The 19,729-nt window shown below is 42.1% G+C and overlaps 1 protein-coding gene across 2 annotated transcripts in view; it reads left to right on the forward strand.

The window, feature by feature from the left end:
- Positions 1–19,729, forward strand: part of LOC132394670 (oxidation resistance protein 1-like) — a 513,615-nt gene that overhangs the window by 391,091 nt on the left and 102,795 nt on the right. For both annotated transcript variants that reach the window (XM_059971040.1, XM_059971046.1), the window contains exon 9: positions 375–1,156. In XM_059971040.1, the coding sequence (XP_059827023.1) occupies positions 375–1,156 (782 nt within the window). The remainder of the gene's footprint in view (positions 1–374; positions 1,157–19,729) is intronic.

Genomic DNA, 19,729 nt, shown 5'->3' on the forward strand with positions numbered 1-19,729 from the left:
CTGGGTTGCAGAGTATAGAGTAATCTCTCTAAAATGTTAATGCGGCTTAAAATTGAGAATTTGTTACCAATAGGCAATATCAGAATAATTTCTGATCTCACCAACTTGGTTTGTATTTTGGTTTCACGGTGTTTTTGTAGAAAACGAAACTCATTAAAAATAGGTTTTTTAATAGGACTAAATACGGGTAATTCAGAGCTGAGAAAAGCAAAAAGTCCAGGAGTCAAGGAAGTACCATTCAAAGACACAAGATCTGCAGTTCAGTTGGACATTGTAAGCAGTCTGGAAACTATAAATAGTCTAAAGAGTACAGCTAGAGAAATGTGCCTAATTGAAGGTTCACTTGTATTTGACAATTTTTTCTTTTCCATTAGAGAACTAAAATATTCTGCATCAATCAAAGATGTACATCAATTAAACCAGATTACAAGAAGCAATACCGAAGAGATTGATTCCAAATTACGAGATACAGGGAACGACAGCACCAGTACAGCACCCCGAAGCACAGAGGAGTCCTTGTCTGAAGATGTCTTCACTGAATCAGAACTCTCCCCTATTCGAGAGGAGCTGATGTCTTCTGATGAGCCTCGGCAAACAAAATCATCAGGAGCCTCTTTGGAATCTGTGCAAACGATAAGCCAGGCTGCTGTGGAAGGATGCCTCTTGCCTTCATCTGTGGAGATGCCAGAAACTAATGATGAAAAGTTATTAGCTCATACTGATGACATTCCAGCTAGCAAAGCAGTTGAAGTAAAAGGAAATGGAAGCCAAACTGTGGAAAAGTCTCTGAATGATGACAGTACTGCTGATTCTGGTGCACATCAAAGGGAGAACGAGCAGCATCCCCCTGATAGTCATAATGTCAGCAGCGAGCACAAAGACGCTGAAGCTAATGAGCTGAACACAGCAAACAGAGCAATTCCGACTGCACTTGCTTTGGATTCCTCAGAGGTGTGTGAGCAAGAGAGCACAGATGAAACAAGGAAATCGGGGGAACGGTGTGCTCGGGATTCTGAGACTGAGGTGGAGGAGCTCCGAAAGCTCTGGAAGACTCACACTATGCAACAGACCAAGGAGCAAAGGGAAACGGTACAACATGCTTCCAACAAAGAAGTCAGGCAGAAAACTGGGAAAGTTACAGAAGGATCTCTAGAAGGTACATTATCCTAATAAAATCATTGTAGTCATGTCAGCATATTGACACAGATTGTTGCGGGGGATAGGTCAGGTAGAACTGATGGGTGAGTTATATCAGGTGTAGTAAGAAGTATCTGATAAGGTACCTGGTGAGGGCTCGTGGCATGGTTAGATAGAGAATTACTTACAAAACAGCTTGCTTTAAGGTTGGCAGGCTGTTTGGCTGCAGTAGACATCTGTACTTTGCCTGCATTTATATTTTATATTATCGCATTTCATTTCTACATTTGCTGATTATACAAGGCAAGGTGTGAGGATAACAGGTCTAGAAATTGGTTGGCCTAGTGACCAGTTTCTCACATGCAGGAAGGCCTTTTCTGTTGAAGGAAATTGGACACAATGCAGGGCTGAGACACAGAGAAGGAGGCGGAGAGATTGAGTAACCACTCATTGGGGGAAATCGGAGAGGGGCTGTCATGGTTAAAGGAAGAAGAAAGTTTGGATGAACAGCAGGTGTGCTGGATAAGTGTCTGAGGTATGTTACTATAGGGGGAGGGTGGGGTGGTCGTAGTGGGTGATGGGCAGAGAGAGCCAGGCAGCTAGTGTAATGAATCTAGCTAACCGGGCATGTGTGCGGGAGGGGAACACACATGTTTAGATTAAAAAGTTAACAAAGGGAAAGAGAGTCTAAGTGGACCAGTGGGAGTGGGGAAAATTTGTGTTACCTAATGTTCCTACCATTGGGAGGCAGGGTACGCAACCAAAAGCTCAAGATGGCCGTTGTGGCGAGAGCTCAGATAGTCCATAAAAACGGCTGGCTGGTCTATGCTTGGTCTCACTGGTGTAGAGGAGGAAACATCCTGAAGCACAGGAGAATAGTTGTGGCAGAGGCAGGGAAACTGAGGGAAAAGAATGGAATCCTTGCAGAAAGCAGGGTGAGACGAGGTGGATTGATAGTAGGTATTAGTGAATAGTTTGTCTCCTGCGATAGAGGCAGAGACATCCAGAACACTACCTGTATATGGGGCGGCTCATATTCTCTCTCCCCCCCACCCCCCCCAATTTCCTGCCTGTTGAAATAACTCTTAAACGTAGCTATCATGTCTGATTCCACCACTTCACCTGGCAGCATATTCTTGGGACCTACTAGTCTCTGTATGTTAGAAAACCATTTCAATTTAAAATATCTGTGTCAGAACTATTTTTTGCTAAGCTGTCTGAGTCCTTTCTTGCTGTATTTGTGGATACTCAATATTTGCAATACATTGCTTTTTGTGTCTAGAAGGGAGCCTGGTGCAAGTTATATAGAAAGAGCTCCTTGGTGCAGTTACTACCATTGTGTGATTGATCTTAGCTGCCTTGTGTCTTTGGAAAGACTTGGGGATTTTGGTGACTTCCAGTCCTGCTCCTGTGATCCTCTGAATTACTGTAGATACATTTTTTTAAACGGGACTTTTGAGTAAATCCTTAAAACATTTTCTTAATTCTGGAAAGTGCTTGCTATGTTGGAGTTCAGAGTAGAGAGAATGCTCTTGTGTCCGGTGACAGATATAGATACTGGGGCCATCCCATTAAAACTGACTGAACCTTTTGGAGCCTTAGTGTGGATGTTGAGAATGCTGGTATTGGTTCACTTATCTTGCCAGTGGGTTTGGAAGATTAGTGATATCTCTTCAGTGCTTTGAGATGTCCATCTGTAAGTTGTCTACACCTGTGTGGCATATAGAGGATGGGGATTATTGCTGCTCAGTAGAGCTGATTCTTCTTGGTAGCATATTTGATGTGTTGCCCTTTGAGTACTATCTTCTGCTGGCAGATGCAGGCTTTGCCAGCACATTGGAGACAGAGAGGTCTTGATACCAGTGTCTAACCTCACAAAGAACTGGTTCCAGAATATCTATTTTAGGTTCAGGTTCAGTTTATTATCATTTAGAAACCACAAATGCAATGCAGTTAAAAAATGAGACAGCATTCCCCCAGAATGATATCACAAAAGCATATGACAAAACAGACTACCAAAAAATCCATGTAACATTTGGCAATCCCCAATCCAGAGTCCGGAGAGGCTGCTACATATTAATATCGCGCTACCATCTAGCGTGATCTCCAGAAACGAGCTCCAATCCCACCACACAAAAACAAGACCAAAAACTAAAGCTACAAGATCTGCACAAAACCACATAATTACAACATATAGTTACAACAGTGCAAACAATAGCATAACTGATTAAAAAAAACAGACTACGGGCACAGTAAAAATAGTCCAAAATGTTAAAGGACTGTAAGTTCAAAAGAAATCACCACAGTTTCCACAAGTCCCCAGGGTCCCAATAGACTCGCAAATCCCACTCCAGCAGCAGAAGGGAATACCCCTGCTATGGACTTCCAAGGCGCCGCCCAACTCAGCCTCGCAGACACAGCACACAATGAAAGCTCCGTCAAAACCAGCCTCGCAGTCGCAGCACACACCAAAAGCGACCTGAGTCCGTCGAACCTCCGAGCCGACAACCATCCCTTCCGGCACAGCTTCTGCCGAGCATATTAAGACAGCCCCACCAACAGCCATCGGCAATGGGATCCCGAGGAACGGGGGCCTGTTCTTCCCAGCAGAGTCCCGGACCTCACAGCAGCAGCAGCAACGAAGAGGGTCTTCCTTGAATTTCCTGATGTTCCTCCATGCTCCCACATCCGTTTTCAATCGATTATGATTGTGCACGGCACCCCACTTCACAAATAACTGGTAATCAGTTCCGGAGTGGCTGCTGCAAGCTGCGTTGCGCCGCCATCTTGGATGGAGCACCAATTTAAACTTGGTTTTAACTAACATCTTTGCCTTTCATTTTCATGTGTACTTCATGCCATTGTAAAGCACTTTGAACTGCATTGTCTGCATGAAAAGTTCTCCATAAATGAGTTGCTATTAGTGTTCGATCATTGGAAATTCTATAAGACTTCCCTATAATCTGCTTCATTTAAGAGGCTGAATGCTCTTGTGAGGGCTCCCTGTACATTTTCTGGAGCTTTATTATTGAAGACTGTTCTTAATATGTTTTTTGTTCTGTATGTATGCCCTTGATGGCACTTGCCTACTTGCCATATATACTGAAAGGTGCTGGGAAAAGGCCAGCAATACCCACTCTCCTTATGGACTGTTTGCCCCATTCCCATCTGTGAGGAAGTTACGCAGCATCCACACCAGGAACATTCGACTCAAAAGCAGTTACTTCTGCAGAACTGTTCAACATGTCCATTTGTGAACCCACTCACTACCGCTACATCCACATCAGTATTACACATTTCAACCCCTGGAAAAAATATATTGTCTGTCTACGCTATCTATGCCACTCATAATCTTAGAAAACTGTATCAGATCTCCATTCAGTCTCTGCTGCTCCAGAGAAAACAACCCAAATTTGTCGAAACACAAACAAGAGAAAATCTGCAGATGCTGGAAATCCAAGCAACACGCACAAAATGCTGGAGGAACTCAGCAGGTCAGACAGCATCTATAGGAAAGTGTACAGTCAATGTTTTGGGCTGAGACCCTTCATCAATATCCGAAACATCGACTGTGCTCTTTTCCATAAATGCTGCCTGGTCTGATGAGTTCCTCCACCATCTTGTGTGTGTTGCAAGTTTAGAAAACATGGAACATAGAAAACCTACAGCACAATACAGGCCCTTTGGCCCACAAAATTGTGCCGAACATGTCCCTACCTTAGAAAGTACTAGGCTTACCCATAGCCTTCTATTTTACTAAGCTCCATGTACCTATCCAAAAGTCTCTTTGGCAAAAGTTTGTCCAAATTCTCGTTATAGCACATGCCCTTTAATTCAGGCAACGTCCTCGTAAATCTCTTCTGCATCCTCTTCAATGCCTCAACATCCTTCCTATAATTGGACGACCAAGGGGTTCCCAACCTGAGCTCCAAGACCCCTTGCTTAACAGTATTGGTCCATGATATAAAAAAGGTTGGGAATCCCTGGGGTAACCAGAGAAATATGCAGCCTAACTAGAGTTTTATAAAGTTGCAACATAACTTACTGACTTCTCAACTGTTAATTAATAATCTCTTGTAAAACATTCTAGCATCAATAGGGCAGTGGTGTTTGCCAGAGCAGTAGCCCTTTATAGCAAATATGCAGTGTTTCGAGACTAATGCTTTGCAGAGTGTTGACCTTGGTTGTATTGCGAAAACTTAAACTATTGTTTAGTGGAAATGTAAACAACAGTTATACGCTCTTAGAGTTCACTGAGACACAGCTGCTGAGGTACTTCACTGTTTAAAGATCCACTTGCGGATCAGCTACTGAGCTGGTGTTCCAGGTGCCAGGTACACACAACCATGTACAAGTATCAGCAGCAAGTGAACACACCTGGAGTCTGGTCTTGCTGTTAACAAAACACTATTTTATGAGTAACTACGTACTATAGTAACTTAAACCAGGTAAATCAAGAGTTACGCAAACACAAGGAGATCTGCAGATGCTAGAAATTCAAGCAACACTCACAAAATGCTGGTGGAACGCAGCAGGCCAGGCAGCATCTATAGGAAGAAGTACAGTTGTCGTTTTGGGTCGAGACACTTCATCAGGACTAACAGGATTAACTAATTAAGAGTTAACAGTGTTATACATACATAGGTGTAAATTTATAAATCCCCAAACTAGTTCAAGCTCAGGTGGTGAGTGATATAGTCTTACGATGGTATGTGAAAAACGTTCAGTTCAGATGCACAGGTTAATTAATGTGAGATGTTTCTAATTCAAAGGCGAATGTTGCGAGAAGGCAATTATGTCAATATTCCACAGATTCCACGACAGCAATACAAAATAACAAGAACAGTAGATTTTATCACAATTATTGATGAGAAGATGCAAATCTTTTTCTGTGGTCTAGCATCACATCATATGAAAAGTTTCTCATAGTGAATGCTACTCCTGCTGTTCCTGAAATCCTGGTAAATGATCAAGTTGTGGCCTCTGCATTCATGAATTCAGCAGCCAGTGCATTCTGGATGTTGGCTTATAGCCGAACTATTCTGAAACAAAATGAGGCACACTTGTACAGTTTCATGAGCCCAGAGGTCGGCAACCTTTACCACTGAAAGAGCCATTTAGACCCGTTTCCCACAGAAAAGAAAACACTGGGAGCCACAAAACCCGTTTGACATTTAAAATGAAAAATGAAACAACACTGCATACAACATTTTTTTTGCCTTTATGCTATGTATAAACAAACTATAATGTGTTGCATTTATGAAATCGATGAACTCCTGCAGAGAAAACGAAATTACATTTCTGTATGCAACAAAAACCTGTTGAACTCCGAAAAAAAGACGTTGGGTTGAAGGTTACTTTTAAGTAAAATACTCAAAGTCTATTTGAGTCCTTCTTGTATTTATGAAAAATGCCAAACATAAATTGTCCACCAGCAGCAAACCAAAAATAACGTCAGCCAGCTGTCAACCTGAAAAATAAAAGGACTATTTCACTGAACAATGAAAAAATATGAATATACGTAAAATAATAGGCAATTAAAATATTTATCATACTTGGTTATTGGCTGTGCATCCTATCTCCTGAGCTGTGTTCAGCGTGTTCAGGTGCGCTGTCATGTCTACCATGAAGTGTAGCTTTTCCAGCCACTCTGGCTGTTCCAGCTCAGGAAAGTTGAGCCCTTTGCTGCCCAGGAACGTTTTCACTTCTTCTAGACACGCGACAAAGCGTTTCAGCACCTCCCCTCTGGACAGCCATGGGACTTTGCTGTGAAGCAGGAGATCAGAATATGCGCTTTCCAGCTGGTCCAGTAACAAACGGAATTGACGGTGATTTAAACTTTTTGCCATTATTTTATTGACAATCTGAATGACAACATCCATTACTTCTGTGCATTCCGGAGGAAATGTTTGAGCACACAGTGCCTCTTGGTGCAAGATGCAGTGAAAAGTCAGCAGCTTTCTGTCCAGCGACTTCTGCAGTAAAGCCACAAATCCCTTGTGCACTCCAGTCATACTTGATACCCCATCAGTAGCTACTGACACCAGGTGGGTGGTCTTTATTCCTTTGGCTCTTAAACAATTCAAGACAGCCTCACAGATGTACTCCCCCCGTGTTTGGCCTTTTAGAAGTATCAACTCAATCATTTCTTCCTGTGGCCCGGCAGAACAGCGCTATTTGTTCAATATCACCTTTGTCTTTCGACTCGTCACAGGCAATCGAGTAGGCCACAGCTGAATTGATGTCTTTAATTTGCTGTCTTGTGATGTCTTCTGCCATTTTTATGGTTCTGTCTTTGACAGTCTTTGCAGAGAGGGGCATATCCCTGATTTTCTGCACAATTTCACTCTTGTTTCTAAAGTCCGTGAATAGATGTTCTGAAATCTTAATGAAAGATTCTTTTATATATTCACATTCTGTAAACTGCTTCCCGTGCCTGACTATTTCCTGAGCAGCAACAAAACTAGCATACGTAGCTGATTTTCCAGACTTCATCCACTTCTTGAAATGATTTTTGCTCAGATCAACCTTCCACATCAGTTCCGAAACGGCTTTTTTTCTCTCATCTCCAACCGGATATTTTTGAGCAAAGGCTGCGTGTTTATTCTGGAAATGTCTTGCAACATTTGACTTTTTGTTGTTTGCTAGTTTCTCATTGCATATTAAGCGTACCGGTAAACCAGTCTCGTCAGCAGTGAAAGCAAATGAATCTGCCCACGTATCATTAAACGTTCTGTTTTCTTCAGTCACTTTTCTTTTTTTAGAATTCTCCATAGTTAGCCTACCTTGGATCAAAAAATTAAAGAAATCGCGCACTGGCCGGTGTCAGGCATTGGCAGTGGTGACGTATATTAATAGCGACAAAAAACACGTTTTATTTAGATTGTACAAGATCACCATAATCTTCAAATTTAGAATTATATTTCAAAAACGAACAAACTAACATAAAATACATTTTAATTAAATACTCATCATTTATTTTCCAAAGCCACAGGGAGCCGCAGCACAGAGATGAAAGAGTCGCATGTGGCTCGGAGCCGCGGGTTGCCGACCCCTGCCCTAGCCAAATGTATATCTTGTTCATTTTGCAACCACAAGAATAGTTACTACCCCTCAACCATCAAGCTGTTGAATAAAAGGGGATAACTACACTCAGCTTCACTTGCCCCAATATTGAAATGTTCCCACAACCGATGATCTCACTTTAAAGAATTTTTATCTCATTAATTATTGCTATTTGTATTTGTATTTGCACAGTTTGTTACGTTCTGCACTCTGGTTGATCTTTCATCGATCCTGTTATAGTTACTATTCTATAGATTTGCTGAGTGTGCCCACAATGAGATGAATCTCAGGATGAATATGGTGACATATATGTACCTTTGAATAAAAATCACTTTGAACTTCGATGTCAGAACGATTGATGGATGCTGTTGACAATGTGTAGGATTACCTGAGGCCAAAGGGTGATGCCAATGTGTTGGTGAAATGGTCTGAGAGGTGCAGTTCCCAACTGTGAGATGATGAATTATTTGGAGTATTAATGAGGCTAGGACAACCACAATGATTGGCAGAGTCCTCGGGAGTATTAAGGAGCGGAGGGACTGTGATACACAAGTCCAATAAGCATTGAAGGTGGCAGTGCAGGTAAATCAAAGAATTAATAATATATAATAGACTATATTTATTTAAGCATTAAATAGTATAATATAAACTATTATATATACTATATAATGTTTACCTCCCCCTCTCCTCTTCCTCCATTCCCCACCCTGACCTTTTATTACTTCTCAACTGCCTATCACCTACCCCTGTCTCCTATGGTCCACTCTCCTCTCCTGTCTGATTCCTCCTTCTTCTTCCCACTCCCCCCCCCCCCCCCCCAGCTTCACCTATCACCTTCTAGCTAGCCTCATTCCCCTTCCCCCACCTTTTTATTCTGACATCTTCCACCTCCCTTCTCAGTCCTGAAGAATGGCCTTAGCCTGAAACTTGGACTGTTTGTTTCCATAGATGCTGCTTGACCTGCTGAGTTCCTCCAGTATTTCGCATGTCGCTTTAGAGCTCCAGCATCTGCAGACTTTCAGGTGTTTATATTACATTGACATTCATTAGTTAGGGCATTGAATACAAGAGCAGGGAGGTCACGTTCCATCTTATAAAACATTGGTGAGACATTTGGTTGGGTACTGTGTGCAGTACTGTACTGTGCACTTTTTCCAGCCCTGTCACTGGAGAGAATATTGCCTGGAGTGAAATGTTCCATTATAATCGCTTTGTTTTCTGTGAAGTGAAGGAGGTTAAGAGAAGAAATGATTAAGATACAAATAATAATGTGAAGTATAATTGGCTAGAATGTAAGAACCTTTCCTCCAGGGTTCCGATGTTTCAGACGTGATAGAGGCAGAGGAATGAAGGGTGGGGGTGGCATTGCTAGTCAGGGAAAATGTTAGAGCAGTGCTCAGGCAGGACAGATTAGAGGGCTTGTCTGCCGAGGCCATATGGGTAGAGCTCAGAAGCAAGAAAGGTATGACCACATTGTATTATAGACCACCCAATAGTCAGTGAGAATTGGAGGAGCAAATCTGCAGAGAGATAGCAGACAACTGCAGGAAACATGAAGTTGTGATAGAAAGGGATTTTAATTCTCCACATATTGATTTGGACTCCCATATTGTTAAAGGTCTAGATGGGTTAGGGTTTGTAAAATGTGTTCAGGAAAGTTTTCTAAACCAATATTTAGAGGTACTGTCTGGAGAGGATGCAATATTAGAACTCCTATTAGGAAACAAGTTAGGACAGGTGACGGAAGTGTGTGTAGGGGAACACTTTGGTTCCAGCGATCATAACACCATTAGTTTCAACTTGATCATGGATAAAAATAGATCTGGTCCTTGGGTTGATGTTCTAAACTGGAAAAAGGCCAAATTTGAAGAAATGAGAAAGGATCTAAAAAGCATGGACTGGGACAGGTTGTTCTCTGGCAAGGATGTGATTGGTAAGTGGGAGGCCTTCAAAGGAGAAATTTAGAGAGTCCAGGGTTTGTATGTTCCTGTCAGGATTAAAGGCAAAGTGAATAAGGATAAAGAACCTTGGTTCTCTAGGGATGTTGGAACTCTGGTAAAGAAGAAGAGAGCGATGTATGACATGTATAGGAAACAGGGACTTGAGTATAAAAGTGCAAAAAAATACTTAAGAAAGAAATCAGGAGGGCTAAAAGAAGACATGGGGTAGCTTTGGCAGTCAAGGTGAAGGATAATCCAAAGAGCTTCTACAAGTATATTAAGAGTAAAAGGATAGTAAGGGATAAAATTGGCCTCTTAAAGATCAGAGTGGTTGGCTATGTATAGAACCAAAAGAAATGGGGGAGATCTTAAATGGGTTTTTTGCATCTGTATTTACTAAGGAAACTGGCATGGAGTCAATGGAAATGAGGCAAACAAGCAGTGAGGTCATGAAACCTATACAGATTGAATTGCTTGCTGCCTTGAAGCAAATCAGAGCAGATAAATCCCCAGGAGCTGACAGGGTATTCCCTCGGACCTTGAAGGAGACTAGTGTTGAAATTGCAGGGGCCCTGGCAGAAATATTTAAAATGTTGATACCCATGGGTCAGGTGCTGGAGGATTGGAGGATAGCCCATGTTGTTCTGTTGTTTAAAGAAGGCTCAGAAAGTAATCTGGGATATTATAGGCTGGTAAGTTTGACTTCTGTAGTAGGTAAATTATTGGAAGGAGTACTAAGAGATAGGATCTACAAGTATTTGGATGGACAGGGACTTATTAAGGAGAGTCAGCAGGGCTTTGTGTGTGGTTGGTCATGTTTGACCAATCTATTAGAGTTTTTCGATGAGGTTACAAGGAAAGTGGATGAAGGCAAGGCAGTGGATGTTGTCTACATGGACTTCAGTACGGCCTTTGACAAGGTCCCACATGGGAGGTTAGTTAGGAAGATTCAGTCGCTAGGTATACATGGTGAGGTAGTAAATTGGATTAGACATTGGCTCAATGGGAGAAGTCAGAGAGTGGTTGTGGAGGATTGCTTCTCTGTGCGGAGGCCTGTGACTAGTGGTGTGCCACAGGGATCATTGCTGGGTCCATTGTTATTTGTCATCTATATCAATGATCTGGATGATAATGTGGTAAATTGGATCAGCAAATTTGCTGATGATACCAAGATTGGAGGTGTAGTGGACAGTGAGGAAGGTTTTCAAAGCTTGCAGAGGGATCAGGACCAGCTGGGAAAATGGACTGAAAAATGGGAGATGGGGATTAAAACAGACAAGTGTGAGGTATTACACTTTGGAATGACAAACCAAGGTAGAACATACAAGGTAAATGGTAGGGCACTGAGAAGTGCAGTAGAACAGAGGGATCTAGGAATACAGATACAAAATTCCCTAAAAGTAATCATTTTCCAATGTTCCTTAGATTCAGGATCAGTTCCTGAAGATTGGAGAGTGGCTAATGTTATCCCACTTTTCAAGAAGGGAGGGAAGGAGAAAACAGAGAATTATCGCCCTGTTAGCCTAACGTCAGTCGTGGGGAAGATGCTTGAGTCCATTATTAAGAACGAAATAGTGACACATCTTGTTGGCAGTAATAGGATTAGGCCGAGCCAGCATGGATTTACCAAGGGCAAATCATGCTTGACTATCTGTTGGAGTTTTTTGAGGGTGTAACAGGGATGTTAGACGAGAGTAAGCCAGTGGATGTTGTGTACCTAGATTTTCAGAAGGCATTCGATAAGGTGCCACATAGGAGATTGGTGAGTAAAATCAGAGCTCATGGCATTGGGGGCAGGGCTTCAACATGGATAGAAAACTGGTTGGCAGATAGAAATCAAAGGGTAGCAGTGAATGGGTGTTTCTCAGACTGGCTGGAGGTGACTAGTGGGGTACCACAGGGCTCTGTATTGGGACCACAGCTCTTTACGATTTATGTCAACGATTTAGATGAGGGCATTGAAAACTATATCAGCAAGTTTGCTGACGATACTAAACTGGGTGGCAGTGTGACATGCGAAGAGGACATTAGGAGAATACAGGGAGACTTGGATAGGCTGGGTGAGTGGGCAGATACTTGGCAGATGTCATTCAATGTGAATAAATGTGAAGTTATCCACTTTGGAAGCAGGAACAAGAGGGCAGAGTATTGTCTGAACGGTGTAGAGTTAGGTAAGGGAGAAATGCAAAGAGACCTAGGACTCCTAGTTCATCAGTCTATGAAGGTGAATGAGCAAGGGCAAATGGAATGTTGGCCTTTATTATGAGGGGAATTGAGTACAAGAGCAAGGATGTCCTTTTGCATTTGTACAGGGCCCTGGTGAGACCACACCTGGAATATTGTGTACAGTTTTGGTCTCCAGGTTTGAGGAAGGACATTCTGGCAATTGAGGAAGTGCAGCGTAGATTCACTAGGTTGATTCCTGGGATGGCAGGGCTGTCTTACGTAGAGAGATTGGAGAGATTGGGCTTGTACACACTGGAATTGAGGAGATTGAGAGGGGATCTGATTGAAACGTTTAAGATAATTAAAGGATTTGATAGGATTGAGGCAGGAAATATGTTCCAGATGTTGGGAGAGTCCAGTACCAGAGGGCATGGATTGAGAATAAGAGGTCAGTTATTTAAAACAGAGTTGAGGAAGAACTTCTTCTCCCAGAGAGTTGTGGAGGTGTGGAATGCACTGCCTCGGAAGATGGTGGAGGCCAATTCTCTGGATGCTTTCAAGAAGGAGCTAGATAGATATCTGATGGATAGGGGAATCAAGGGATATGGGGATAAGGCAGGGACTGGGTATTGATAGTGAATGATCAGCCATGATCTCAGAATGGCGGTGCAGACTCGAGGGGCCGAATGGTCTACTTCTGCACCTATTGTCTATTGTAAAAGTGGTGTCACAGGTAGATAGGGTAGTAAAGAGAGCTTTTGGTACATTGGCCTTTATAAATCAAAGTATTGAGTATGAGTTGGAATGTTATGTTGAGGTTGTATAAGGCATTGGTGAGGCTGAATTTGGAGTATTCTGTGCAGTTTTGGTCACCAAATTACAGGAAAGATATTAATAAGGTTGAAAGAGTGCAGAGAAGGCTTACAAGGATGTTACCAGGGCTTGAGAAACTGAGTTACAGAGAAAGGTTGAATAGGTTAAGACTTTATTCCCTGGATCATAGAATGCTGGAGGAATTCAGCAGGCCAAGCTATGGAAAAGAAAGTACAGTCGATGTTTTGAGCAGAAACCCTTTGCCAGGCACGAAACGCCGATTGTATGTTTTTCCATAGATGTTGCCTGGCCTGCTGAGTTCCTCCAGCATTTTGTATATGTTGCTTGGATATCCAGCATGTGCAGACTTTCTCCTGTTAAGCAGACAGGGTTTAGCTTTTCATGGAGCCTTGATGTGATCAACATATTATTTGAAATATATCTGCATGCGATTAACGTTTTGTTCTTGATGTAAATTACTTTTCTTTTAATATTGCCCATCAGGTTTTCCGGTGTCCATCTGCTTTATGTAACAATGGCAGCCACTGGTGATTTGGCTCATTAACTGGATAAGCAGCTCCCATTGAGGGAAGAGTTGCCAATAATTTAAAGCAGTTACTTTGAAATAATTATCTTACTGGCAGTTATTAGACTGATGAAATTAGAAACACAAAGACATCAAAAGATCTTCAATAAATGTAACTGATTTAAAATCTTAAATGTCTCTTATTGAAACCAGCTAATTGGTGTTAAATAATGCTTCATGTTTCCTTGAGAGGTGGCTCTAACCACATCTTCAGTGGGTGAATACTGATGTGGCTTTATTTTCAATATGAGAAGCCTTCAAAGAGCCCCTGCTGTATTGATTAATCTTGGCTGCATTAAAACATCAGCATTGATCTTTTTTGTAGTTTTCTTTGCATCGGGTTAGAAAAATGTTATTTTGTTATGAGCAAACACTCCACTTGAGTTTTTACATGTAGTTCCAGCCCCATTGTCTGCAGACGAGATTATTGTGCACAACTACATATCGATTAAATAAAAGTACACACGTGGGAGATGGTTTTAAATGGTGTATTCACATTGCAGCAAGACAGAGAGAGAGAACAATGCACATGCATAGATAACAGTGCATCCACAGAAAACAGATCAATACTTAGTACTGGGGGGGTGTCATTGATCTAAAAGAAATAGATCCATACATTACACTTCCTCCCCTTTCGATTAATGCAACATAAACTGTATATGCACAAAGCAATCATTTTCTCTTTCATAAGCCCATATTCCAAATAAACATGTTCTCACAATAACAGTCCATAACTAACTTCACAGTTCTGAAGGTTCAGCCTTTTGGGTGACACTCTGTTTCTTTCGGGATAACACCCTGGACCTGTGGAGAGGCATCAGGTTTGGGAGGTGTCTTAGAGAACGTTCTCGGTTTCTGGTGTCACGTGGTTGTTTGTGATATCATCATTGAGAAGTAAGTCCAGTGACTGTAATGTGTCCATCTTGTTGGATGCAATCAACTTGGGTGCTTTCTTCAGTTGAGCATCCAGTATCTGGTCCACATTATGTCTCCATGTCCGAGCTCCAACATCTACTGTGTACATCAGCGGTCTGGTTCTTGTAGCTATCCTATTGAGTGTCCACTTGACTTTTCTGTAATCACGCGCTAGGACTTACTGTCCAACCTCGAAGCTCTTTCCTGCTTCACTTTGAACTGTTTGTTCTGCACTTCTATTGTAGATCTGGTTTCAGGAGGCCTATGTGAGATCTCAGATCCTTGCTCATGAACAGCATTGCAGGTGTTTGATTTGTTGTCACATGAACAGAGTTCCAATACACAAAAAAGAAATTGTCCTCTTTGTGCTAGAGAGAAATGTCCTCCTTGTCCATAGCTTTAATGGACTTCTTGAAGGTTTGGATAAACTTTCCAGCTAACCCATTCATTGCTGGGTGGTGAGGAACTGACTTGTGTAATGTGTAATGTGGAAATGTGTAAAGCCATTTTTGTTTATGAACAGTCTGAATTCTTCTGACATGTATTGTGGTCCATTGTCACTCATAAATTGTTCTAGTAAGCCATTTCTCTTGAAGATAGTCCTCAGAGCGGAGACAGTCTTTACTGTGCTGGTTGACTTCATTGGTATAACCTCCAGCCACTTCAAATGAGCATCCACAACAATTTGAAACGTGGAGGCCATGAATGGCCCAGCAAATACTTGGTAGTGTGGAGGAGCAGAGGGATCTGGGGGTACATGTCCACATAGGGCAGTTAAGAAAGCTTATGGAGTGTTAGCTTTCGTAAGTCAAGGGATAGAGTTTAAGAGTCGTCTATAAAACTCTGGTTAGGCCACACTTGGAGTACTGTGTCCAGTTCTGGTCGCCTCACTATAGGAAGAATGTGGAAGCATTGGAAAGAGTACAGAGGAGATTTACCAGAATGCTGCCTGGTTTAGAGAGTGTGCATTATGATCAGAGATTAAGGGAGCTAGGACTTTACTCTCTGGAGAGAAGGAGGATTAGAGGAGACATGATAGAGGCGTACAAGATATTAAGAGGAATAGATAGAGTGGACAGCCAGTGCCTCTTCCTCAGGGCACCACTGCTCAATACAAGAGGACATGTCTTTAAGGTAAGGGGTGGGAAGTTCAAGGGGGATGTTAGAGGAAGGTTTTTTACTCAGAGAGTGGTTGGTGCGTGGAATGCACTGCCTGAGTCAGTGGTGGAGGCAGATACACTAGTGAAGTTTAAGAGACTACTAGACAGGTATATGGAGGAATTTAAGGTGGAGGGTTATATGGGAGGCAGGGTTTAAGGGTCAGCACAACATTGTGGGCCGAAGGGCCTGTACTGTGCTGTATTGTTCTTTGTTGTTCTTTATTCTTTGTTCTTCAATCTGTTTATCTATTCCCATCTCAAACACCTTTTCATTAGCATTAAGAGTGCTACCATTTGGGCAGCAGTTGCCTGTTGATGCCACACTGAGAGGCTCTGAATGAGTGCCAGTCTGGATTTTTCTCAACCATTCACGTCTGAAAAGTGCTGGTCCTCTACTTTTCTTCAATACATAAAGCTCTAACTGTTGTGTTTGGCCTTCATACATCACCTTCACTTTCAGTTTGTCTTTGGGGGAAACGTTTTCATCTGTGTGGCTCTTTATCATCACTGAGCTCTTCTCTAATGGTATCTTAGTAAACAGTCTCTGGAATTATAGACAAAGCTGATCCTGTATCTAGCTCCATTTTCACTTTTACACCAGATACATCCTTTGAGATCCGTATTATATTGTGATCTCCTTCAATAATACTATTCTAGGCATGAGAGTTCACCTTCATCAGACTCAATGCTGTGTGATTCTGTTTTACATTTGGTAACTTTATACATTTGTTTAATTTTGTGCTCGAGACTTTTTGCACAGTTGTGCTTTTTGTCTGCTTTGCACACAATGTGACCTCTGTGTGACCTTTCCTGTGCCACTTTCTGCAGACTTTCTCTTTGATCAATTTGCATCATGGGAGGATTTGCTACATTGATAACACTTTTGGCTTTTTGCACTATTCAGGGACATTTTGTTCATTTCACATTCTAACCTCTTTTCCTGTAGATTTGCTGCAGTCTCTAACGATATTGCAATGGTCAAAGCCCGTTCTGTTAGGTCTCTTTCAGACAATACCCTCTTCTGAGTGCTTTGACTATGCAAGTTCCTTAATGCATTAGAAAATCCATCTCTAAAGTCACTGAAGTGGGAAAGTTTGCACCGTTCTCAGAAAGGCTTTCATCTTTTGACTGGTTCCTGTTGTAAAATCTAAATCTTTCAGCTATTACCAGCGGTTTAGGGCTCAAGTGATTTTGTAAAGTTGTATCAATTTCATTGAACACCTTGCTTGCTGACTTTTCAGGGGTTACTAGGTTGCATAAGACACAGTGCGTTCATGGGCCCATTAACTAAGAAGTGTAACCCTCTCGATATACGACTCCCAGCCTTCATTAGCGCTATCAAATCTGTCACATTTCCCAACTGAAGCCATCACCAGGTTATATTCACTTGAAATTTAGTGTGTCTTTCACTGTTCTCACGTGTTCCTTTGTTAGCCCCTGTGATGGCCTTCTCATGTTGTTTAACTCTTGCTGTTTTGTCCCGTAACTGTAAGTGCCATTGGTGATAATCTCTGACATCTGACATTCAGGTTCACACTTGTTGCCAATTTATTGTGCCAGTGCACAACTACATATTGATTAAATAAAGCACGCATTTTAACTGGTGTATTCATATTGCATTGAGAGAGAGAGAGGAAGAGAACAATGCACATCAGCAGACAACAGTTCAATACGTAGCACTAAGGTGGTGTGGGGGGGGGGGGAGTCATTGCTCTAAAAGACATGGATCCATACATTTCAGCTTCTGTACTGACAATCTATTGAAGTTGAAGGGAAGAATGGCTATGCAATATTGTTCAAAAATCAATAACATTGCAGATGCTGGAAATCAGAATCAAATAAAATCAAAAACTCTAGAATTTGTTCTGTGTTCTATGTTTTAGTCAAGCTACTAATGAAAAATTATTGAAGTTAAAATTTCAAAGTAAGCTTTATAATCAGATAAATGTCACCACATACAGTCCTGAGATTCATTTTTCTGTGGGCATGCTCAGCAAATCTGTAGAACAGTAACTACAAAAGGATCAATGGAAGATCAACCAGAGTGCAGAAGGCCATAAACTGTGCGAATTCAGATTCATAGCAATAAATAACAAGAACATGAAATAACATGATCTGATACTTCTTTTACTTTAACTGTGGATAGCTTCCCTTTCCAACTGAGTAATGCTCACTGAAATATTTGTTGAAAATTATGAAATATTTAAATGTCTGACACTGCTTTTTGTATCATTTTGGCTAGCTCTCCCTTCACATGTAATTGCCACAGAAACAATATGGGACCCAATTTCCAACCTATTTAGTGCTCTCAGTTTGAAATTCTATCGTAGTCCCTCTTCCCCAAACAATCTTACATCAAGAGATCACTAATTAATCTGAAGTAGATTGTTCCTACTTAGGTCCACAAAATATTTCTCCAGAAAACTGTCTTGAATATATTCTTTGAAACTGTCCTTAAGTCTAGCTTTGGTAAATTGATTGGGCCAGTCCTTCTCCATATTTCCATGATAGCATCTATGGAAATGAATAAAGAGTCAATGTTTCGGGCTGAGACCCATCTTCAGAGCTGTAGTATAAATGTGTAAAACAAAAGGCCAGTGCAGGATGAGAGTGTGTCTGCGAGTTGCGGAGTAGGAGAAGCTTGCGGCAGGACATTCAGACGGTGTGCGTGTGTGCTGGGTGGCAGCAGGGTGTTAAGAAGTCTAACAGCCTGGGGTCAGAAGCTGTTTCCCAGCCTGCTGCAGTACCTTCTGCCAGATGGCAGAAAGTTAGAGAGACTGTAGGAAGGATGGAAAGGCAGGAGACACTGTGTATTCAATGCTCCTGATACATGTCCTGAGTGGGGAGAAGAAAGACTCTGATGATGTTCCTCACTATCCGTGCACCCAATTCAGTGCACTCAATTTTAAGGACCCTATAGACTAGTGAATTATTCTCCCTTTGGTTTCCCCACTGATTTCCAGTTCAGCCTGTGCTCCTTGATGCCATATTCGATCAAATGCTGCCTTGATGTCGAGGCAATTAATCGTATTTCACCCCTGGAGTTCAGCTCTTGGATCCATATTTGCATCAAGGCTGCACCAAATTGATCAGTGGTTCTCCTGGCATCTCCTCCTGTGCTCTTCATTGAACCAGTGTTGATCCTGACGAAAATGCAGCTGGACAGGTGTCTTGCTGAGAACAAGATCAAGATGGCTTTTCCCATTTGTTTGTTCCATTTCCCTACAATATTTAATTTAATCTGTGCTCTTTACTTTGTTTACTTTGTGTAATTCATTTGTAGATTTAGTTGTTGCTTACCTACATTATTGTGTGTTACGTGTACTAGTGTGCTTTACTCCCTGGTCTGGTCTGGAGAAATGTTGTACAGGTAGTCCCCGTGTTACAAACGTCCGACTTAGAGACAACACGTACTTACGAAATAAAGAAGGAGAAAGCCGTCAGCCATTTTAAGTCAGATCGTGACGCTGTCCGCCATTTTAGGTCGGCTCACGACACCATCCGCCATTTTAAGTCGTTGCTGTTGACACTGTGTTGAGTGTTTAACTTTGTATTTGGCTTAAATTTTTCTTAGTGAGGTTCACCCTGACCCTGGCCCCTCACACCCTCCCCCCCAGTTCCGGTCGGCTGGTGGCACAGTGAGATCAACGCCGGGCTCAAGAACGGAGGTTTCTGAGTTCAATCCAGTGACGACTGCCAACATGCTGGGTTGATGTCGAGCTCGCAACTCGACCTCGTAAAAAAAAACACTGCCACCTCCAGTTTAAATTCCCACACGGAATATTGTGGATGATCAAATACCCAAACCCAGCTCAGCCCCCACTTGTCCCATTTAGCCTGTCTCAGTGCGGTGCAGTTTAGGACCCGGGGAATTAAGTGCTGTGGTCCTTAGGACCCAGCGGAGGTCGGGACCCACCGCCTGCAGTGTTTCTGTTCCATTGATGGGA

Source organism: Hypanus sabinus, chromosome 1, assembly GCF_030144855.1.
Source record: "Hypanus sabinus isolate sHypSab1 chromosome 1, sHypSab1.hap1, whole genome shotgun sequence".
NCBI classification, from domain to species: Eukaryota; Metazoa; Chordata; class Chondrichthyes; order Myliobatiformes; family Dasyatidae; genus Hypanus; species Hypanus sabinus.